At 41.9% G+C, this 24,701-nt stretch overlaps 1 protein-coding gene across 1 annotated transcript in view; it reads left to right on the forward strand.

The window, feature by feature from the left end:
- Nucleotides 1-3,671: 3,671 nt before the first annotated feature.
- Nucleotides 3,672-24,701, forward strand: part of SLC46A3 (solute carrier family 46 member 3) — a 55,535-nt gene continuing 34,505 nt past the window's right edge. The window contains exons 1-3 of the mRNA XM_073613370.1: nucleotides 3,672-3,811; nucleotides 12,530-12,785; nucleotides 21,598-22,465. Coding sequence (XP_073469471.1) covers nucleotides 12,594-12,785; nucleotides 21,598-22,465 — 1,060 coding nt within the window. The 5' untranslated portion in view covers nucleotides 3,672-3,811; nucleotides 12,530-12,593. The remainder of the gene's footprint in view (nucleotides 3,812-12,529; nucleotides 12,786-21,597; nucleotides 22,466-24,701) is intronic.

A 24,701-nucleotide genomic window follows, 5' to 3' on the forward strand; every position in this document is an offset into this window, starting at 1 on the left:
CACCTAGCTATCTAAACTTTCTTTGAAGTCAAATCTGTGTCTCTGGTGAAACTGATTGAGATGCGGAGGGTCATTCACATAGGCTTGTCACTTCCAGTGGCTCTTTGGGGTAAAAGGCCAACATAGCAATCTTCACAGGTGGAGGTGTAAATACAGAAGCATTTTAACACAAGCAATACAGCCATTACAAAATACGACCTCGGAAAAACTCCACATCCAATATATCTGCTTAATCAGAAAGAAATGTTTGATAATCTCAAAAAAAAATTTGATAAATAAAATGGCTATTCCATATTCCCTCTCAGTTTTCAAATGTCAGTTAAAGTAACGCAGTGCCGTATCGCAAAAAATGGCCTGGTCATGAAGTGGGGTAAATCTTCTGGAGGTCAAGTGGTAATTTCATTCCCCCTAATCTACATGCATGGCGCCGCATGGATTTCAATAGGGGTTTTTTTTTTTTTTTTTTTTTTAGAAGCACATGATTAGAGCCTGAGGCTCTAATTGGCTTAAAAAAAAGGTGGGCTCGGGGCGCAGAGCGCTGCACCCTGAGCCCACCCAGTTGTGTGACAATAGTGAATGAATATTCGCTATTGTCTTCTTGATTCTCCTCGCGGGTCCTGAGAACGTCACCCGATTGGCTGAGAGGAGAAGCGATCCTATTGGCTGCCAAAGAGGAGGAGATGCATGGTGCGTGTGTTCCTGCACGCCATGGCTTACAGTCAAACCAGCTGATCCCTCTCCACTGGCCGCTGAGGCCGCCGCACAGTAATAGGAAGCACAAGACTGAATATTGAGCCAGGGAGTATTGAGGCTCCCACCGGTCCACCCGAGGCTACTAAAACCCCGTCATCCATCAACTGACCCTCTGCTCGCCTAGGTGACAGGAAGAATATGAGCGCCGGAAAGGGCTCTGACTGAGCATAGGACCCACTGATGCCATTGGCAGCTGCACTTTGAGCCAGCTGAACTAAACAGCGAACTGGCAGAGTGCATGTTCAGGGAACCGACTGGGATGGTCCAGCACTCTCCAGTGACTCTACACTGCCATTGCAACCGTGAGTGCCATCCTGCGTGATTACCGGCCCACATTGGGACCAGCCCTGAACCCCAGTGGGTGGTCGAAAAATATACCACCAGCCGCCACTGCTATAAAAACTGACAGGCTCTAATCTATACCCACGCTATCCAAAACTAAAAAAGAAGTTTTGCCCTTGGTTATACTTTAAACCCAAAGCAGACTGGTCACAATCACCCTCGCAGATGAGGTCTGATTACATCTGTATAGCTGTAGCTGGCGACTGTCACCAGGAGGTCAGTGACTGCAGCCTCCCCTTGTCTCGGATAACTGACTGTAAACCGCAGAAAAGAACTGAGTCTAGGTTTGCATCTATGGGGCTTGTGTTTTTCAGGCACGTTTTGCAGTGCGTTTTGAAACCCTTGTTTTTTATGCGTTTTTGCATGCAGTTTTCATGCATTTTGTGTTTTACGTTTTCTTTTTCTCTTTGACTACTTGCCGACCAGCCGCCGTCACTATACTGCGGCAGGTCGACTCATTCCCGCAAATAGCCGTAGGCAGGGCTTTTTTTCTCAAACAATAGGTGCTGGAACTTAACCACGGCCCCACAAAACCCCTCCCCTACACACACCCTCCAAATCACATCAAATAGTGGGTGTTAACAGTAGGAGGGTCTTAAAGGGGCATTAAATATCAGGATTGCATTACATACAGAGTGCAGAGCTGTCACTTGTAAATACAGAAACCAGACTTCTGTGTTTACAAGTGATTGTGGTGAGCAGGCACCAAAGGGTCTGAGCCAGAGGTGGTGGAACCAAGTTCCCCCTGAAAAAAAGCCCTAGCCGTAGGTGTACGTCGGCACCTTTAAGAGCGTTAGCAGGCACGCTGCATGGCGGGGGACTCGATGCCCATGGCCACGAGAGTCAGAACGGGGATCTGTCAATGTAAACAGACAGATCCCCGTTCTGACAGGGGAGTAGAGAGAGATCTGCTGTTCCTAGTGATTAGAAACGCCGATCTCTCTCCTCCTCCAGTCAGTCCCCTCCCTCCACAGTTAGAAACACCACTCAGGGAACACATTTAACCCCTTGATCGCCCCCTAGTGTTAACCCCTTCCCTGCCAGTGACATTTACACAGGACTCAGTGCAATGTGGCAGTACCGCTAAAAATCGCAGATCGCTGATTACTAGTAAAAAAAAAAAAGAATAAATAAAAATGCCATAAAATTATTCCATATTTTGTAGACGCTATAACTTTTGTGCAAACCAATCAATATACACTTATTACGATTTTTTTTTACCAAAAATATGTAGAAGAATACATATTGGCCTAAACTGATGAAGACATTTCTTTTTTGACATTTTTTTGGGGATATTTGTTATAGCAAAAAAAGTAAAAAATATTGTTTTTTTTCAAAATTGTCGCTCTTTTTTTGTTTATAGCGCAAAAAATAAAAACCGCAGAGTTGATCAAATACCACCAAAAGAAAGCTCTATTTGTGGGGAAAAAAAAAGACGTCAATTTTGTTTGGGTACAGCATCGCACGACCGCGCAATTGTCAGTTAAAGCGACGCAGTGCCGCAAAAAATGACCTGGTCATTAAGGGGGAAAATCTTCTGGTCTGTACCGGTTAGAAGCACTGTAAGCACACTGTATACTGCATGTTGCTAAGGAGGGGGCTGGGAAGCCGGTCACCGCGTTCTTAACAACCGATGAGTCACCAGCTGTCAGCTGAATGTAAAAAAATAAAAAATTGTGAAGAAAACAGCCCCCCCCCACCCCCTCCCAGGGTTATAACAGGCCCTTTGGGTCTAGTAAGGGATCGGAGGGAACCGATCACACCAAAATGTTTTTTTTTAATTGGTGTGAGATCCCCCCCAAAATCCATACCAGACCCTTATCCGAGCACGCAGCCTGGCAGGTCAGGAAAGGGGAATTAGTTTTTTTAATTTTGGCGTGGGGGGTTCCCTTCTAATCCATACTAGACCCAAAGGACCTGAGGGGGGGGGGGGGCATTTTTTTGCCGGCAATTTTTCCCCGTACATTCAGCTTTTCGCGGGGAAGTCCGCTGACAGCTGATGACTCATCGGTTGTTAAGGATGTGGCGGCCCGGCTTTCCGGCTCTCTGCTTGGCAACCAGCTATATACAGTAAAAACCACAAAGCGCATCAAAAATTGCATTACAAACACAACACTTGCGTTTCTAGCTCTATTCCATTGGAGTCTATTACACGCAAAACGTGGGGAAAAAGTCCCCGACCCTTTTCCAAAAACGCATAGATGTGAACGCGTACCATAGGAAACCATGTTAAATGGACTGTAGTGCGATTCTGCAAACTGCACTAAAAAAAACACATAACTGTACAATGCGCACACGTGCTCTCCAGTGCCCACCATTGATGTGCCCATACACCTGATCTCCTGTCAACCACGTGACTGATGATCATTACACCCCCTCCTCCTCATCATTTCCGCACCGCTTCCTCTCTATGCGGGTTCCTCTCCGGTGAGATCAGCGATGGCAGGATATATAAGCACACATTACAACACACCACCGGGGGGGGCGGGGCTGCGCCTACTGACAGGCGCTTCCGCCATAGGACGCTGGACACAGCCAGAGCAGAGGGGCGGGCTGTCCATCTCACCAATGAGCACCGGAGATGGGCGGGGTCTCCGAGGACAACAAGCACTGTGCCGGGTGACAGTGGGAGGGAGATGCGGAGGGGTCCGGGGTGACATGTGTGACAGCGGGCGACGGGGGGGATACAGGACGCCGCACACCGCTCATGGCTGAGGTCAGTGCAAATCACTAACTTCTATTCTCTATAGATCTATCATATATATATATATATATATATATATATATATATATATATATATATATATATATATACATGGGATGGGGGGCTTATCCAACCCGCAGAAGCCATGGAAACCAATCAGCTTCTAGCTTCAGTTTATTCAGTTACACTTAGAAAATGAAAGATAGAAGCTGATTGGTTGCCATGAACAGCTGGCCCAGATTCGGTCTGCTAAATTCCTCTTGATATGTGTGCATGTGTATCTATAAAGGTAGATGTGTGTGTGTGTGTGTGTATATATATATATATATATATATATATATAGATGTATGTCATACAAGGGAGGTTACAGGACAGTGAAGGTATAATATCAGAGAATACAGTATATCCTGCACTGTGCAGTAGATCTGGAGATGTGTGTTCAGATCCCACATCGTTTCCACATATATACAGCACAGTCCACCCTCCTAGACTTTGTGTATGTTCCCATTGTGGATGTGCGTCGCTGGATGTTGCTGTACAGCACATGTCACCTCCAGCTGTGTCTGCTTGCCCCAAATTGGCACTATACACCGATCAGCCATAACATTATGACCACTGCCAGGTAAAGTTGATGATCTCATTACAATGGCTTAATTGTAATTTCTAGACAATTGGGTCGAGGCAACTTCAATACTGCAGCTTGTGGGAAGCTCCCGGTCTGCAGTGATCAGGACCAAATTTGGTCCAAGGAAGGAAACCAGTGAACCCGACAACAGGGTGATGAGCGGCCAAGGCTCATTGATGCACGTGGGAAGCAAAGGCTGCTCTGTGTAGTCCCATCCAATAGGAGACCTACTGTACTTCAAATTGCTGAGAGAGTTAATGGCGGTTCTTATAGATGTCAGAGCACACAGGACATCACAGTTGGTTGTGTAGCTGCAGGCTGGTCCGGGTCCCCATGCTGACCCATGTCCACAGCCAGAAGAACCTACAATGGCCACATGAGCAAGGGAAGAAGGTGGTCTGATCTGATGGATTGCATTTTGTTTTACATCATGTGGATGGCGTGTGTACAGGCACATTGTAAACAATGGGCTGCATTTTAGATCGGTTAAAAAAAAACAAAAAAAAAACAAAAATAAACAGGGCTTTTTTAAGCTTCAGTGTGCAAGATATTGATAAGGCATATATTCCACCCGCTTTCAGATGCCATTGTAACGGGATAATCAATGTTATTCATGTTATCTGTCAGTGGCCATAATGTTATTGATGATGTGTGTGTATGTATGTATGTATTATATATATATATATATATATATATGTGTGTGTGTGTGTGTGTGTGTGTGTGTATGCTGTGTCAGTGGTCCCCAAAAAGTGTCAAAAGTGACGGATCTGTCCGCCGCAATGTCGCAGCCTAAAATGTCTCGCTAAAAATCGCTGATCACCGCCATTACCAGTAAGAAAAACGCCATAAATATATCACCTATTTTGTTAATGCTATAACTTTTGCACAAACCAATCGATATACGTTTGATAAAATACTGCGTTATTTAAAAAAAAAAAAAATTATGTAAAAGAATACATATTGGCCTAAACTGATGAAGAAGTTGTTTTGTTTTTTTGGTTATTCATTATAGCAAAAAGTAAAAAATATTGTTTTTCTTTTCAAAATTGTTGTTCTTTTTATTTTTTTAAAAAGCTCAAAAAATAAAAACCGCAGAGGTGATCGATACCACCAAAAGAAAACTCTATTTGTGAGGAAAAAAAGGACGTCAATTTTGTTTGGGAGCCACGTCGCACGACCGCGCAATTGTCAATTAAAGCGATGCAGTGCCGTATCACAAAAAATGGCCTGGTCAGGGGGCAAATCCTTCCAGTCCTTAAAGTGGAGTTCCACCCAAAAGTGGAACTTCCACTCATCAGATTCCTCCCCCCCTCCGGTGACACAGTTGGCACCTTTCAGGGGGGAGGGGGGTACAGATACCTGTATATTACAGGTATCTGTACCCACTTCCGGCGTAGATAGCCGCAGAATCTGCGGTTATTTACGCCACTTCCTGCTCCCTCCCCGCTGCCTGCTGGGAAACACACGGGTCCCAGAGGCAGCAGGGAGCATTCGTATTGCGCGGCGCGACTCGCGCATGCGCAGTAGGGAACTGGGAAGTGAAGCCGCACGGCTTCACTTCCTGATTCCCTTACCGAAGATGGAGGCGGCAGCACCCGAGGACGGAGAGACGCTTCGGCCTCGGGTGCCGACATCGCGGGCGCCCTGGACAGGTAAGTGTCCATGTTTTAAAAGTCAGCAGCTGCAGTATTTGTAGCTGCTGACTTTTAAAAAAAATTTTTTCGGCGGCGCTCCGCTTTAAGTGGTTAATCTGCCTAACAACAAATTGGCCAAAAAAAGCATAGAAACTGCAAATCGCGCCAAAATAGTGCCCCTCAACTGCTTCCCCTTACATGGAAAGACTGCAGCTGGGGGGTGTATACATGTCACGATGCTTTGCTTCATGGCCGCGGCAGGAATTACATGTTGAACGCAACCCATTCAAGTGAGTAGGGCCGCGCTACAACCACACGGTAGTCTGGCATTTAGGCGTTAAAACAGGTGGTGAGGAGGTGGTACAACGCCTCCTCAGCACCTGTCAAATGCTTTATGAAGAGCGAACCAAACGCAGATTGCTCTTCACAGAGCAACACAAGTGGAATTGCCTTCTATACTTCCAATGGACAAAGATTGTCTCATCAGTATAATAATGTCAGAGTTTCAGTATTGTTTACAGAATGTTTGCAGACTTTTTTTGTACAGGATTTATCACTTCCTCTAAAACAAGTAGGGTCCTGTTACATTTTTTTTTTACATGTTCGTTTTTAAGCCAATAAAAGTTTGTTCACATGAGTGGAAAGGGGGGAGAAAAAAATAGGTTGAGCGGGGTGAATTTGATTGAAATCACTAGTAAAAAGGCTTGATTAAAAACAACTCAATTTAAATCATAACTTTTAAAGAGCAACTGTCATCTCTGTCCCGCAGTGGCTCCTCCTCTGACCCGCTGTTGACTCACCGACAGTCCTATTCACTTTAATGGGACGGCTGGTGATGCGGCAGTGACACAACAAGGTGAGGGACAAGGCGGGCATCCACTCACCTTCTGCCGCTAACAGGCGCTGCCATGATGGATCTGAAATGACAAGTGCTCTTTAAATGTAAGGACTCATTCTTGCTGGTAGTTAGAATCTTTAATATTTGCAAACAAAAAGAAGGTTTCCTATTTAGAATAATAAGCTGTCAGGTTAGTAAAACAGCAATATCAGAACTGATTCAATCATACAGTTTGTAGTGTACATAGATTTGCAAAACAATGGGATAAAGGAATACTCCTGAACTTTGGTTTATTTCATGGTTACTGTGAAATTGTGCGACTGCATCAATGCAGTGCATGTTATGTCAACTTGCAGAGCTTGGATTCATTGAATGAGTTTACCAAGAATGGAAATATTGCAGAATATACAGCCTCATGCTACATAACTACGGTAAGCTCCATTTTGTGCTGAATAAACAAAATTATTAATATATATTTAAATAGAAAACTATCTTTGGATAGATTTTTACTCCAAAAGCATTTTATTAAAATAAATTTGATAAAAATCAAAAAAATCCTATATATATATATATATATATATATATATATATATATATATATATATATATATATTGGATTTTTTTGGTTCAATAAACTTCAATGGAGAAGCTGCAGAAAAGCATGGAGTGTGCTTTTACCGCGATTTTGCAGTAATTTGCGTTTTTTATTCTGCCGAAGAACAAATTTGCCAAAAAAAAAAAGCAAATCGTTTTAAAAACCGCAAGAAGCGCTGCAGAAATGCTCAAAAGCCAACATAGGTGTGAATAGAACAGGACACGGGCAGCAGAATAGAACCTGATGGGGTTTTTTTAAAAGTGATACTAAACAATATCCTTATTCTCCAAAATAATCTATACACATCCACGACTTAATGGCCCTATAATGGAAGCGGTAATAAACCCAAAACCAAAAATGTCATATACTGCAGCTTACCAATCAGATGTGGTGGCTGCATTAGTTTTCTTTTTTTAGACTTTTTCCCCTTCTGTTTTCACCTGGTGATCTGGCCAGTAACACACCTCGTGTATTAGAGTGTGTACACTCTGGATGGGGAGGGCACAGCAGACAGCAACATTCTCAGTCTGGCGGTGGAAGAGTGTTAAATGTACTAGCAGATTTAAATATACTATCAAATTGAAGCCAAACTCCTGCTCCAATTTTTGTAATCCGTTACAGCAACCAGTTTTTTTTTTTTTCTTTTGGGGATAAAGATTTTATATGAATAATTAAAAGCTGATTATTGTAAGTACTCCTGTCAGTGGTAAATAGTTAGCCTCATCTCTGTGTAAACTGATACATCTGAAAGGGAGCTTGTTCCATTGAACAACAACAGACTTACTTGCTGGATCACCAGATGCAAATAGTAGAAAGAAAGTCTAAAAATAAAACTAATGCAGCCATCACATCTAAGAATTGGTAAGCTGCAATATAAAAAAGGTTTGCTTTTGGGTTTAATACTGCTTGGAATTGGAATAAATACTTGAATAGAACACTTTGTAAACTAGGGTTTAGTGTCCCTTTTCACGCTTATTCTTTCCAAAAGTAGAAGGAAATGTTTTGGCTTTTCATACAGTGTAAATAAAATTTCCCATGCCAGCAGAAAGTGATAGCGGCTTGTGGAGGGAGAGCCAGCTTGGCGTGGCGTCCTATGCTATCACCACTTTAATTGAAGATATTTAAAAGTAATGGAGTTCCATATAGATTAGTGTCTAATAATAATGTACCTAAATCATTAGCCAGCAAGTCAGTTAATTAGCCGTGCTGTGCTCAGTATGCTTTTTTTTTTTTTTTGCATGATAATCGGATGTGTGCATATTCAGGCTAGTTGAAATGGTTTGTTCTTTTCAGTGTCAGTCTAAAGCCGCGTACACACGGGCAAACTTTTCGACGGGACTGGTCCGACGGACTTTCAACGGACTTTTGACGGACTTCCGACGGACTTTTTAACGAACGGACTTGCCTACACACGATCACACCAAAGTCTGACGGATTCGTACGTGATGACGTACACTGGACTAAAATAAGGAAGTTGATAGCCAGTAGGCAATAGCTGCCCTAGTGTCGGTTTTACGTCCGGCTAGCATACAGACGAGCGGATTTCTGGGTCCGGCGGAGTTGCGACGTAAAGATTTGAAGCATGTTCCAAATCTAAAGTTTGTCAGATTTTCGACTGGAAAAGTCCTCTGAAGGTCCGATGAAGCCCACACACGATCGGATTGTCCGCCGTACTCGGTCCGTCGGACCAGTCCGGTCGAAAAGTCCAACCATGTGTACACTGCATAAGGCTCCATTTGCACTTGTGTGACTTGTCATGCGACTTTAAACATGGCAAGTCACAACCCATTCTTTGTAATGGCACCCGTTCAGATCAGCGCAACAGTCGCACCGATTTTGAAAGGGTGCCTGGCACTACTTTGGTGCTACTTTTGATTGCGACTTGGGTCCATTGAATCTAAAGTTGGATCAAAGTCGCGCTCCAAAGTCGTACTGGAAATTGTGTGACTTTGGAGTCGCACTAGTGGGAATGGAGCCTAAAGCTGGCCATACACAAATCTAATTGCCCAATTTCTGCTGAATCTGCTCAAATACTTTTAGCAGTTGGACCCCTTTCACACTGGAGCAGTTTTCAGGCGCTTTAGCAATTTAAATAGCCTCTGCTAAGCACCTGAAAAGCACCTCCCGTTCATTCAACTTCTCACACTGGGGTGGTGCGCTTGTGGGACATTCTGAAAAGTCCTGCAAGCAGCATCTTTGGGGCAGTTTGGAAGTGCTGTATTTAGCGCTCCCAAAATGCCCTGTCTATTGAAATGAATAGGCAGTGCTTTCAAAGCAACTTAAAAGTGATTCGGAAGTGCGCAACACGGGAGTATTTAACACCTTCTTTGGGGTTAAAAGCACCCCGCTAGTGGCTGAAAAGCGCTGCTTAAATGCCGCCAAAGCAGCGGCAGTCCCAGTGTGAAAGGGATCTAATGCCCCGTACACACGATCGGACATTCCGACAACAAAATCCACGGATGTTGGCTCAAACTTGTCTTGCATACACACGGTCACACAAAGTTGTCGGAAATTCCGAACATCAAGAACGCGGTGACAGACAACACGTACGACGAGCCGAGAAAAATGAAGTTCAATAGCCAGCTCTTCTGCTTGATTCTGAGCATGCATGGCACTTTGTGCGTCGGGATTGCGTACACACGATCGGAATTTACGCAAACGGATTTTGTTGTCGGAAAATTTAAGAACCAGATCTCAAATTTTGTGCAACGAAAATTCCAATGGAAACTGTCCGATGCAGCATACACACGGTCGGAATTTCCGAAATTAGCTCCGATCGCACATTTTACACCGGAAAGTCCGACCGTGTGTACGCGGCATTAGCCCTGTCAGAACCACCCAGCTTGAAGAAAGTCCTGTTCCCACTTTTGGGAGTCCGTGCTGCGGCCCATGACGTCACCACGGGGCTCCCTCCTCCTGGCGCCGGGCCAGTAGGAGAGAGGAGTGGAGCCTCACGTAGGGTTCCTGGTGTGAAGCCGTAAGGCTACACTGCCGGGTTATCTTACCGGCAATGGCGGTGGCAGCACAGATGCCGCCGCCATTGCAGCTGCTGGCTTTTAATAATAAGACACTTACCTGTCCTGGAGTCCAGCGATGTTGCAGTGCCGATTTCGCTGGACTCCAGGACAGGTGAGTGTCCTATTATTAAAAGCCAACAGCTGCAGTATGTGTGACTGCTGGCTTTTAATTTTTTATTTTTTTGGGGGGGGGGCGGACCTCCGCTTTAAACGCTGACATTTTTTAATGGTATCCATTTCTCGTAATGTGACAATCATTCTGCATCAGGTTTCTATTTTTAGGTTTGGTCACCACTTTTTGAAATGAGCTCTGCCGCTGGCTCCAGAGTGTTGCACTGAACATGTCAGCATGGAACTATTTGCTTGAACAGCGCAGGCTCCATCTAGAGAAAAAGAGTGGCTTGCTGATATAGGCTTCTGGTTGTACTGAATGTGTGCACGCATGTATCTGGCTGAACTTGCAGCCAGGAGTACGCACACAGAGGTGGGTCTTGGGAGCTGGCAAGGGGATGGAGCCACAGTAAATAAGAAGCTGGGGGAGAGTCAAGATGGGTCACAAAGCAATTTTCCACCCAGCTCCTTCCACAAAAGCCAATTGAAAAATGGACTTTCTTCAAGCTGGGTGGTTCTGACAGGGCTTTTTTTCCTATCCTGCCAGCGCACCGCTCCAATGTGAAAGCCCTCGGGCTTTCACACTGGATACAAAGCAGCGGCACTTTTGGGTCGGTTTGCAGGCGCTATTATTAACGCAATAGCGCCTGCAAACCGCCCCAGTGTGAAAGGGCCTTTACAGTCGCTATTTTTAGCCCAAAAGTGCCTGAAAAACGCCCCAGTGTTAGAGGGGTCTTAAATACAAATTCAACTTAAGAACAAACCTACAGAACCTTGTTCATAACCTGGGGACTGCCTGTAGTCTTGTATCTCTTATTGATTTCAGATGAACTGACTGAAATGTTTGCCTAACCTTGGCTCTACCTCGCATAATTTGCTTTGGGTTGGGAGCACTTTGTCACATGTAATAATAAACTACGTAGACTGGTGTGACTACTCTCATTATATACCGGTATGACACAATGAGTCACAGACTGACATCGCCCTGGTATTATATGAAGCAATTCCTTGTAGCATTCAGTTTTGCACACTACATCACCAGCAATGCAGATAAAGTATTATTAGGCTAAGGCCCGGTTCACACTGATGCGAGTTCATAACGAATGTGATGCTTCAAAAACACTTTAAATTCGCATGTCATCCCTAAAGTCATTGTTTTCAATGACGGTCGTTCACATACATGCGTTGCAATTCCTCTACGAATGCGATTAAAAAAAGGGTCTTGTGCGAGTTTACTGCATTGTGTTGCAAATTTAGTCTCCATAGACATCAATGTAAATCGTTCTTGAATCGCATTGATGGTTCCTATATGTGCGAATTCCACCACACTACTCTCCACAAAAACCAGGAAGTACACAGGAAGTTAACACTTTTTTTTTTTTTTTTTTACATTATGATTCCATTGGCCAGAACATCAATCGCAGCTTTGTCCAACTCCTGAAATTTGCAATAAAATTGTGGTAAATTTGCGGTAAATTCGCACCTCACACAGGACAAAAAACGGAACAAATTCACAGAGCAGCAGTGTGAACCGAGCCTAAAGGTGAACTTCTGTTTTTATATTCTAAACAATTTCGATTTTTTTTTTTTGTATATTTTTCATGCATGTTTTGTATGTTTTTCATTCCTGTGTCCCCATTGGGGAGATTTCTCTTCACTTTATGTCCTGGTGATATGTTGTCAACTGGACAGGAAGTGAGTGGTAATCAACACCAGCAGTGACGAAAACACTTGTATTTAGTAGATTGGGGAAGGGTTTGTACCTTTTTTTTTTTTTTTTTTTTTTTTTGAGAGTTATGGTGACACCTGTCTCTTTCACCATTGATATCCAGAGATTAAATATTTCCCATAGTTTTGGTATTTCTGGTGTTATTTAAATATTTGAATAAGTCTGTCTATGTTGCTAACAGGGATAAAGGAGTGAAGAGGATCGTGGATGTGTCCATGGCGTAGAGGACCTGACAAGGTGCCACCATGAAGCAGCTCCAGATGGTGGAGCCAGTGATGGCCATCTACTGCTTTGCAACTTTAGTCAGTTTTCCAATAATAGGGCAGTACATCTATCACAGGATGTGGCAGGATGAATTTAATACTACTCTTACCTTCAATGACAATGTATCACACTGTGAAACCAATCAGAGTAACCCCGGCTATATCCATCAAAAGGTAAGCGCATATTAAAATGACTGTGCATTTATAACATTATAAGAGTATTATTCAACTTTGGTCAAAGTCGCAGTTTGTTTTTATGTACAGGTGCTCCTTAGCTTTATTAGCAGTTTTTTGGTAAAGGTGAACCATGCCTATTAGATATGAAATACATATATTTTTTTTTTCACCAAATTATTCATTTTTAGACCCGGAGAAAAGTAAAGTGGCGCTGTAGATGTAAAATCTGAACAGTTGTTTACTGTCAGTTGTTGCTGTGGGCACCAGTCCTGTTATTTTGTTGCTTCAATTCTCATAAACCACCCGATGTATGTAAATTGCATTAATAAAGCTGATTTTTTTTGTAGGATAACATCACCCAGTGATATGTTGTGTTCATAGTGAAGAACTCAGGGGAGTCATGAGCCATAGAAGTCATAAAAGTTACTGTGGGCTATCTGACTGGAAGCTTCACTGGTGTATACTGATAAGAGAGTTTAAGCCATTTTGAATGCTGCCTCAAGATTATGGCCTGAGGTGAAGAAGTTATTTCGGCCTGTAACTGGGCCTCAGATTTCTGCAGAGGGTAGATACAGATAACACCATTTTCTGTGAAAATAAGTCAAGGAAATTTTTCACCGTTTGTTAAAATGCCTACTCTATTTGATTATTTAAATGAAATAAAAAAAAATCACTCTTTTAGCATAAACAGCATTGCATATGAAAAAAAAAAATCTTATATTTATTTTGTGATTTTGTGGGGGGGTTGTGCCCAGTGTAGTGCTTTCCATTCATTATAGATCAGCAAGTTTCAGGGCTTGTGGTCCACTTTTATTTAAATGAAACAGTTACAAAATAACACACGGTTACCCTTGCAAGGCTTTCCAGCATCAAAACCTAAATCTTCCCGCCTATCCAGACTTCATAGTCCCTGAGCCTACCTCCGCACAGATTCGCCACTTTGGCTCATTCAGCTTTCTGACACAAAATGTCCACCTGGGCTACACAGGCCCCCTGCCTAAACATGCACAATCTCCTAATGCCTCACAGGTGATGGCCTGGTCAGATCTGGCCACCTCAAGACTCTTCAAAGCCTCCAAACTCCAGAACCCAATCAGGGCATTACAAATCCTGTAAAAGTTTTCTCCATTCAGGATAGACATTCTGGAGCCCCTCAACCTGCATCAGTGATAACCCTGTGTGACATATACTCCTTTGTGCACAGTGGCAGGGTACAGAACTGTCACAGTATATTCAGCATACATTAATACTGCAAATGGATTCCTCAGCCACAAAAACTGAACATATCTTCCCTGTTCACAAGTGCACAGACATTTATGTCCAGTTTGTGCGCTACAACATGGGCTGACCTGTACTAACACATATATGTGTACAGCCCTATTTATAATATTGGGATAAAACCTAATGCACTGTCTGTTAAACAAAGAAAGTGAATGTTGCCTGAGAGAATCTAAAGCTGGCCATACACATAGCTCCCAACTGTCCCTGATTTTAAGGGACTGTCCCTGATTTGGAACAATGTCTTCCTCATTTGTCCCTCATTTTGGATCAGATCTATATAGTATATAAAATGCACTTTTTCTCTTTCAGTAAGTGTTTCCCAGTGCTAAACCTCTCATCCGAATTCTAAATTGCTGCATTTTGTTAATGCTAAAAGCCATTATAAAGGAACAGTAGTGGTAAAAAAAAGCACTTCTGGGTTTAACTAATCCCTTTTTTTTTTTTTTGTATTCTCCTTTAACCACTTCAGCCCCGGAAGGTTTTACCCCCTTAATGACAAGATCATTTTTTGCGATACGGCACTGGGTTATTTTAACTGACAATTGCATGGTCGTGCGACGTTGTAACCAAATAAAATTGATGTCCCCCCCCCAAATAGAACTTTCTTTTAGTCGTATTTAATCATCTCCGCGGTTTTTATTTTTTGCGCTATAAACAAAAAAAGAACGACAATTTTGAAAAAACAAAAAACTCATTTTTTACTTTCTGCTATAAAACCTATCCAATAAAAAATGTAAAAAATCCAATTTCTTCATCAGTTTAGGCCAATATGTATTCTGCTACATATTTTTGGTAAAAAAAATCCAAATAAGCTTATATTGATTGGTTTGCGCAAAAGTGATAGCGTCTACAAAATAGGGGATATATTTATGGCATTTCTATTTATTTTTTACTTGTAATGGTGTTTTTTAAAAAATTTTTATTATTTATTTATTTATTTTTTGTGGGACTGCGACATTGCGGCAAACAGATCAGACACCTAGCTGACACTTTTTTGGGAACCAGTGTCATTATTGGGCTGCTTTCACACTGAGGCGGGCTGGCGTTGACAGTAAAACGCTGCTAGTTTTAGTGGCACTTTACCGTCATTATAGCGGCGCTATTTGGCCGCTGGCGGGGCGCTTTTAACCCCCCTAGCGGGCAAATAAAGGGTTAAATGGGCCCGTGTAGCGCCGCTGCCAAGGCACTTTGAGCGGCGGTTCCCATTCATTTCAATGGGCAAGAGCGGTGTATACATCGCTCCTTCACTGCCCCAAAGATGCTGCTTGCAGGACGTTTTTTTAATGGGCCCGCTAATTGGCTCCCCCTGTGACCAATCAGTGCGCGATTGCACCCCTGGCGGCATGGGCGTGCTCCCCCAGTGGCTACTTACAGGTACCTGATTTCGCGCAATAAAGCCTCCTTGCTGCAGTATATATGCGGCAGGCGGTCGGGAATTGGTTAAGGGGTGTGGCAGGGGGTGTGTCCTCTGTCTACATACTTTTGCTAATGAATGTCCCTCGTTCCCGTCTCAAAAAGTTGTGAGGTATGCATACATACACTATTCGATCTTTTTTCATTTAGCCCATAGGCTGAATAAAAAGGATCTAATAGATTCCTCTACCCCTGCTATACAGCGTGGATGGATGAATCTCACACTGAGGCTCTTGTATTCTGACAGCTGGCACCAGCAGCTGTCAGAATACCCAAACCATGTCAACACCAATATGTCTCTTGATTAGTCCATACAGTCTTGTCACAAACTCTGATGATTTCTCTATATTGTTTATGTCAAACTGTATACTGCTTCCCTCGGTTTGGTCTGAGGGTTCGGTCTACTTGTATGATTACTCTGCCTTACATGGCTGTGTAACCTACTGTATTCTTTGTTAAATATAAATAAAGAATTTTTAAAGAAAAAAAAATACCTGAACAGTGTCTGCATCTGGTTGGATTCAGCCACTGTTTGGCTGACCATTTTCTGCCCAGCTTTTTGATCTTTTTAAACAAAGGATGTCGGGTGGGAGGGGGCCGACAGGTCCACCCAATAAGCAAAAATTCAGTTTCAACAGTCTATGTCCAGCTTAAAGTGGAACTGAATGCGTTTTACAAAAGACTGCAGCAGGGAGGCTATTATCGCAGAAGAAAAATGCAATGTCACTTCTGCAATAAAGTACACCTACCTACCTGGTCACAGTCTTCTGTAGCATGTAAACTGAGCTGCATATGCACAGCTCAGCTTGCATTGCCAGCCTGGTCCCTGTGTGCCAGGAGGATTTACTCCTGCACATGCGCAAGAGATGCCCAGAGACCGGCACCCAGGAAGACAATGCCGGCGCTGGCAAGGGACCCAGATCGTTGGCGAGGAAGGTAAGTAAAGTTTCCTTTAGTTCTGCATTAAAGCTCAGCTGTTCTTTTATGTGTATACAGTACTAGTACTGTATAAAATGTAATTGAGTGCAAATGAAATCAGGGAGCTTCTGCCATCTAGCATCCTTGGTTTCAAGGTGGCGAATGTTACCTGCAATCTAGGACATTAGGTTACAAAATGAAACTTATCACCTCCTGCGCATGAGTGTAGTTATCTGATTCAAGAGCTTATAACACATCCATTATAAGAAAGGAAATCTAAACACACCATGCCTTGCCTCCTTCTCTGTACCAGGGATGCCCTAAAAACAACTAAAAAAACAAAGTGAAAGGGCGCATCAGCCTAGTGCATCATCTCTAAAACCATTTATTAAACAAAAACATAAATAAATGTACTCTCAGATGTCCAGACTGGTAAAGCATATCAAAGTATTAAAATCAGTTCTTCCACTCAGCTTGCTCCTAGGCTTGGGAGGACATCATTTAAGATCAGGATCTTGAATTTTAATACTTTTAATACTTTGATATGCTTTGACAGTCTGGACATCTGTCAGCAAATGTATTTATGTTTTTGTTTAACAAATGATTTTAGAGATCACGCACTAGGCTGGTGCACCCGTTCTAAGTTTTTTTTCTAGGACACTAGTTGGCGGAGGTAGCCCTCGTCCTAGCAAACCAGGACCATAAGTGGCAGAAGTATCCTCCGTCCTAGCAACTGAGGAAGCTAGGCAACAGAAGCCATCCTGGGACACTAAGCAGCAGGAGCTGCCTCTGTTCTAGCAACCTAAGATGCTACGTGGCAGGAAACACCTGTGTCCTAACAAAGAGTCAGCAGGCAGCTAGGATGTAGGCAGCTTGTGCCCACCAGCATCCTTGGTTGCTAGGAGGCAGACAGCCACCTTTCTAAATTACAATAAATGGTGTATGCATGTAAATGTTAGCACAAATCATTACACGCCTACACCATTAAATACAATCCATAAGCAGGTTCGCAAACACAGATTATTTTATTTATTTATGGTTTTTGTATGCAGTTGAACACAGCTTTAGAGTTTGTGAGCATGGGCTCCATTGCATAATATAAAGCTGCATTCAGGTCTGTAAATATGCATTTCAGATCTCATAACAACTGTGTGCATGAGCCCAAATACAAAATATGATGGTGTTCTATAAATGCTGTCCAGTTATCTTACATACAATTTCAGATATAATAAAAATGCTTTGATTCTAATACATTTTTAATTATTACTTCAGCGGTGATAACTAAAGCTGATAGAGGAAGCAAAAAATAAAATAAAAACATTTATCTCAGGTGTTGTAAAGTGGTGTTGAGTAGGGAGTTTCCTGCTTCTGGTAGATGTATTATGTTTTTACATATCCATCTGAAATCTAATCACAAGCGACTCTTTCATGCTTTTTAGACGATGACGTGAAGCTGGGTAAACTTGGATATGTACAATGTCATTTAAAGTAAAGATTTAAAGAATTTTTATTGAAATTTCCATACAAATAACAGAAAAGTTAAAGGCAGCTGGTTCTGGTATATAACAATCAGGTATAGCAGTAAAACATTTACATACAAATCTCAATCAAAGTAATGGACAGTAGTCATACAAATGATCAAATAAAACATAAACAGTATAGTAAAATCCCTGTTTACCCCATTGGGTTAAAATCAAACAAAATGTAACATTTAATTGTTCAACTTTTTTTCCTTTTCTTCTTCTGTCCCCTAAGAGCTGTACTGGACTTTTACATTTTCTGCCAGTTCGGATTTCAAGTCTAAGCCCTTGTTCGCACTGCTGCGGCTTCAAAGTTCAGATTTCAAGTCTAAGCCCTTGTTCGCACTGCTGCGGCTTCAAAGTCACGCAACTTTGAATCTGGCATCCCTGCGCGACTTAGGCGCGGCTTGTATACGACTTCTCTAACAGAAGTCAATGCAAGTCGTGTTGAAGTCACACCAAAAGTAGCGCAGGAACCTTTTTCTAAGTTGGAGGGACTTGATTTGTACTGATTAGAACGGTTCCATTGCCGTTAATGGGGTGCGACTTGGCATGCGACTTTCAACTCAAGTCGCATGACAAGTCGTGGCAGTGTGAACCGGGGCTTAGTGCCCTTTTGCACGGTTTTCCTGATCAGATCCACCTGTCAGTTTTTCAGGTAAACCTGAACCCAGGACCCTGCATTTACAATATCTGGTCTCCCACAGCACACAGAACATGGGAATGCCATTTTTTTAGTAAATATAAACTGCTAAATACCTTTCCATCAGCAGTTAGTCATGTGACTTCCATCAGTGTCTAGCCAAGCACTGGTTAAAGCTTGTAGGAGGAGTTTTCTGACTGACATATGTGCTGATCATACGCACTCCCCCAAGAAAAAAAAACTAGCAGAACACACCAAACTGAGCATGTGCAGCCTGACTCCATAGACTCTGTATTATTAGGAGTCAAGGATCAGAGAAGAGAGGATCAAACAGCCTTTTTACACAATGCAGAGGATTAACCTCTTAGGTTCCACAGTGAGTATAACAAGCATGATTTACTGTGTATACAGACTGTTTTTACTGTTGTGGGTTTAGTAACACTTTAAGGACTTTATCATAGTATCAGAGTATGATGAAAACTTGCCTGTCTGTTTCATGCCCCCCCCCCTTTTTTTTTTTTTTCTAATTAAGCTATTTAAAAAGAAGCGATGTATGTGAAAATGCACCTCCTATAATTTAATTTTCCTGGACAAAAACCTAGGGTAAATTTTCCTAGTGGGGAAACAAAAAGTACTGAGAAGTGGTACATGCGGATAAGAAGAGAAAGCAGATGTCCAGTCACAGGGAACGACAAACAGGTCTCAGAGAAAATGGGTTGAATGATGCTGGCCATCAGACTGAGACTGTGGTAGAAAAAAAGTGTTGCATGGGAAATATCTGGAATGAATGTGAATATCGCAGAAAAAGCTGGTTTTATTAGATTTTTTTCTGGGCTGTTCCTTTTTATCTTGTTGTCTTTGCCTGGAGTTCTACTATAACAACCAATCAGATGACTTCTCATTGCAAGAAAACCATTACTATGACCATAGCACACGAGTCCTTTGCATTTGTGGGTAAAAATTAAACAGGAAATACAATTTGGCAATGTGGTTTTCCTAAAGCAACCACAATTGGCTTGAATATTTGATATCTATGTGGCTAAATCATTTAAAGTGATTGTAAAGGTATATATTTTTTTAAATAACAAACATGTCATACTTACCTGCTCTGTGCAATGGTATTGCACAGAATAGTCCCAAACCTTGTCTTCTGGTGACTCCCACCAGTTCTTTCTGCTCCTCCTCCCTTCCGACAGCCCCCATAGCAAGCCACTTGTGCAGGCTTGATCCTGAGCCAGGCTATGTGTCTGTTAAACACACAGTGGTAACAGACACAGACACCCCCCCCCCCCCCCGCTCCCTCCTCAGCGTTTGTCTCCATGTCCTGTAAGGAGAGAGAAAAAGCAGCGCTGCTGTTGGGCACAGGGCTCGATCGGGTTCAGGAAAGTATTTAGGGGTCATTACTTACCTGCTCTGTGCAATGGTATTGTTTCAGGTGAACCTTGAACTCTTTCCCTCTCCCATGAATTTCCTATTCAAGCCATACCTTGACATTTCTTGTTTGCCAGATTATTGTGCTTTCTCCGGCCAATATCTCACTCTTGTCACGCCTGCTGTCATCCATATCTTCGCTACCATTTGTTACCGACCTGTGGCTTGTTCCTTGTCTACACTTCTGCTTGATCCCAACCTGAAACCACTTGTTGCCGATCTTTGGCTTGTTCTTTGACTAAGCTTCTGCTTGATCCCAACCTGCAACCACTTGTTACCAACCTTTGGCTTGTTTACTGACTACCCTATTGCTATATATGCTGCTGGACCCCGGCTTGCTCACTGCCTGGTGGCGTGATCCTGAGGGCCATGACATGGTACTAACACACAAAACCCATCTCCATCATCAGGAGCTGTGGTAAATATCGGTTAGTGCTTAGACCCAGAGTCATCTGTCAGGGTGACCTGCTTTTCTACTTATCCTGCTAGTCAGTGGGAGCCTTTCTACTGCTATGACTACTGGTCTCTGAGCCTGACCCCAGACCATGACACAGTCCTTGATGTAGTGATTCGTTTTCACTTTTCAGCAAGTACAGAAAACCTGTTGAACTTACCCTTTTGTCACTTTGTTGTGAGAAGTAGCAAAGATCCTTATCGCCATTGTTTAAACTACTAGTCCCATCATTCCAACCTGTAATGGAGCAAAGGCAGACATGTTTGAAGTCCAGCATGTATGACAACCATGGCTGCCCACTTTGATACAATGGAGAAAAAAAAAGCATAGTCATGTAGGCATAGGAAGTGTGTTTGCAGGATTACCAGGTGAAAATAAAGGGAAAGGACTCAAAAAAGAAAACTAATTCAACCACTACATCTAAGAACTTCAGCCTCAATAAGCTAAGCTTCAGTATATTTTATATTTATTTATTTATATATGTATAATTTTTTTTTTTATATAGTTTAGATACGCTTTAAAAATTAAGCTACCAAGTGGTTGTTTTACACTGAACTGCATTCACCAAATGTTGAACTCGGTGTAGTTCATAGCATACTTTTGAATAAAGCCAGATTTGTTTTATCACAGATTAAGGCCCCATTTACACATGCAAATGGGACCATTTTCATTTCCCCCTTAGCGGGTTTCCTGCAATTAGCTGTGTGCAGAAAGCAGTGGGAGCCTGACAGCACCTGCAGATATTTGCGACCGTTTGCGTGTAATCGCTCAGTTGACAGTCTGTGTCTAGAACCAATCATCTGCAGGTAATCGCTGCATGAATGATTACATGCGAATGGCCACGAGTAACTGTTGGTGCTGTCAGGCTTCCATTGCCTTGCTGGGAACCTTGCTGAGTTTTCCAAGAGTAATCGCAACATGCCCTATTGGAAGGTATGGGACCTAAAAGTCAAGAGAATTTTTGTAAGATGCTTCAAATGATACATTTTGAAATGTTTTACTGAGGAAGTCAGTATATTCAACGCACATGGATAATTACAATATAGGTGCACATTTTTTTTATATTGAAATTTGCTACCAAATTAAAGTTATTTTTCTGTTATCATTAAAGTAATTACATCATTAAACTTTTTCTGTTCTTACTTGCAGGAGGTCCAGAAGCGAGCTTCTATGTTCTCTACAAAGTTGGATTTAATTTCCCTCATCCCAAGTCTTGTAGTGACCTTAATACTGGTTTCTTATGGTGATAATCATGGGAGGAAGGCATCTTTACTACTGCCCTCTATAGGTGGCTTAATCACCGTCACTGCTTATTGTTCAGTGTCTTTCTTTGAGTGGCCGCTTGAAGTCTTGTATCTCTCTTCAGTACTCAGTGGATTCCTGGGTGGATTTGCTACATTTTTGGGGGGATGTTTTTCTTACATAGCAGACATAGCAAAGGATGTCCGAAAGAAGAATATTCGCATAGCTTTTATTGATATGATTTTTGGGGTGTCAAGTGGGATTTCAGGGATCACATCTGGGTACATCATTAATGCACTGGGATTTAAATGGTCATTTTTCATACCAGCAATTTTGCACATTTTAAATATTTTATACATAATTTTTATACTGGAAGAAACTGTAAAAAGGTCAGAATTTTATCAACCTGTCCTGAGCAAAGAAGGCATTAAGGAACTCTTCTCCGGAGTCTTTTTATTGTTCAAACATGCATCCTGCAAGAAACGACTGTCAATCAGTCTCCTGTTGTTTGCTTTTATGTTCTTTTTGTTTGCCAATTTTGGAGCTATAAACCTGTTCACCTTATATGAGCTGGACTCGCCTCTGTGCTGGGACCCGGTACTCATCGGATGGGGATCGGCTCTGTCTACATTTTGCTTCATAGGCAGTTTCCTGGGCATTTTCCTCTTCACACGCTGTATGAAGGACTCCTATATCTGCCTCATTGGAATGGCATCGTGGATTGCAGGGATCGTTATGGCTGCATTTGCCACAACAACCGTAACCATGATGTTAGGTAAGGTTCACTGTGATAAGCCAGTTCAATTTTTTCCATATGGTTATACCTTGTTATGAAGCTGCATTTCTTAGAAATGCATGTTCGCCAGTTTACAACTATTGGAACATTAAAAGAAGCAAGAAGTGTAAGCTGTCATCAATTGCCTCTTAGTGCTTAAAAGTCTTTTCCACCAGTAATTCAGATTTCTGGCCATCTGTACTGTAGTCAGGATTATCCACCAATTTCAGAGATTCCAATGGCAACATTTCCTGGCAGTAATTACTGTCTATGTTCACTATTACAAGGCCATAAAAAGGCAATGCTCTCTTGCGGCTGGATAAATTTTTGTTTATTCTCCATCACTGTTTTCTAATTCAGGGACATTCACTGCTTGCTAAAAAAATAAATTTAATGATGTATTCAAGAATGCACAGAAGTAAAAGACACATACACATACAGAAACTGATGCCTCCTGGGATAACTGGCATAGAGGTCCCAGGAGATCGCTGATATAATTCACACCTTGGCAAGCATAGGGAGAGAAAGTAGGCCAGACCAAGAATTAAAAAAAAGGCAATTTGGGGTTAAGGAGGATTACTGTAATGAATATGGGTATTTGGGAGTGAAGGTTAACTTTAAGTACCATTTGCATAATCTGGTTTTTGTCCTTGGTGTCATATGGGTTTATGATTTCTCATCTCAGTTAGACAAGTTATTATCTTTGATCTTATCAGAGTAAATTATGGTAGAAACAAACAATTCCAAGCGCCTATCCCTAGTTTTAGTAAATATTTCATAACCTATCCCCATTTTTAATCCTTTTAGTGGACATAGTTCATCTGAGGTTATGTATATACACATTTATTTTATTTCCTAAAACTTGCCTCTGTATAAAAGCAAGAAAAAAACATACTTACTAGTTTATGGTGTCCAGCGTTTTCTGCACTGCTCCTCTCTGGCCCTGCATTTTTAAATGAGATTCATCACATGTGTAGACATGACAGATCCTGCTCATTCACAGAAGCGATGTAGGCTTTGCCAGTAGGTGAGAGTTAAGTACCTGGAATTTAGGGGAAAAAAACATATTTATTAATTTTTATTTTTTTTTTGCAATTGTGTTATAGGGAGGAAGCAGGAGAGAGGAGGCCTACTTTACAGTATGTTACAGAGGACCTGCTGGGCATAAGCGATGTAGGCTTTGCCAGTAGGTGATAACTAAGTACCTGGAATTTAGGGGAAAAAAAAACATTTTTTGCTTAGAAGATTTCTTAGAAACCACAAACATTATTTATATATATATATATATATATATATATATATATATATATATATATATATATATATATATATATATATATATATATATATATATATATATATATAGGAAAGTATACGTCCTTTACTTTCCACTATATATATATATATATATATATATATATATATATATATATATATATATATATATATATATATATATATTGGAAAGTATAGGACGGAAAGTATTCAGACCCCCTTAAATTTTTCACTCTTTGTTATATTGCAGCCATTTGCTAAAATCATTTAAGTTCATTTTTTTTTTTTCCTCATTAATGTACACACAGCACCCCATATTGACAGAAAAACACAGAATTGTTGACATTTTTGCAGATTTATTAAAAAAGAAAAACTGAAATATCACATGGTCCTAAGTATTCAGTCATTTTGCTCAGTATTTAGTAGAAGCACCCCTTTGATCTAATACAGCCATGAGTCTTTTTGGGAAAGATGCAACAAGTTTTGCACACCCGGATTTGGGGATCCTCTGCCATTCCTCCTTGCAGATCCTCTCCAGTTCTGTCAGGTTGGATGGTAAACGTTGGTGGACAGCCATTTTTAGGTCTCTCCAGAGATGCTCAATTGAGTTTAAGTCAGGGCTCTGGCTGGGCCATTCAGTCACGGAGTTGTTGTGAAGCCACTCCTTCAGTATTTTAGCTCTGTGCTTAGGGTCATTGTCTTGTTGGAAGGTAAACCTTCGGCCCCGTCTGAGGGCCTGAGCACTCTGGAGAAGGTTTTCGTCCAGGATATCCCTGTACTTGGCCGCATTCATCTTTCCCTCGATTGAAACCAGTCATCCTGTCCCTGCAGCTGAAAAACACCCCCACAGCATGATGCTGCCACCACCATGCTTCACTGTTGGGACTGTATTGGACAGGTGATGAGCAGTGCCTGGTTTTCTCCACACATACCGCTTAGAATTAAGGCCAAAAAGTTCTAT

The sequence above is a fragment of the Aquarana catesbeiana genome, linkage group LG02 (genome assembly GCF_042186555.1).
Source record: "Aquarana catesbeiana isolate 2022-GZ linkage group LG02, ASM4218655v1, whole genome shotgun sequence".
NCBI classification, from domain to species: domain Eukaryota; kingdom Metazoa; phylum Chordata; class Amphibia; order Anura; family Ranidae; genus Aquarana; species Aquarana catesbeiana.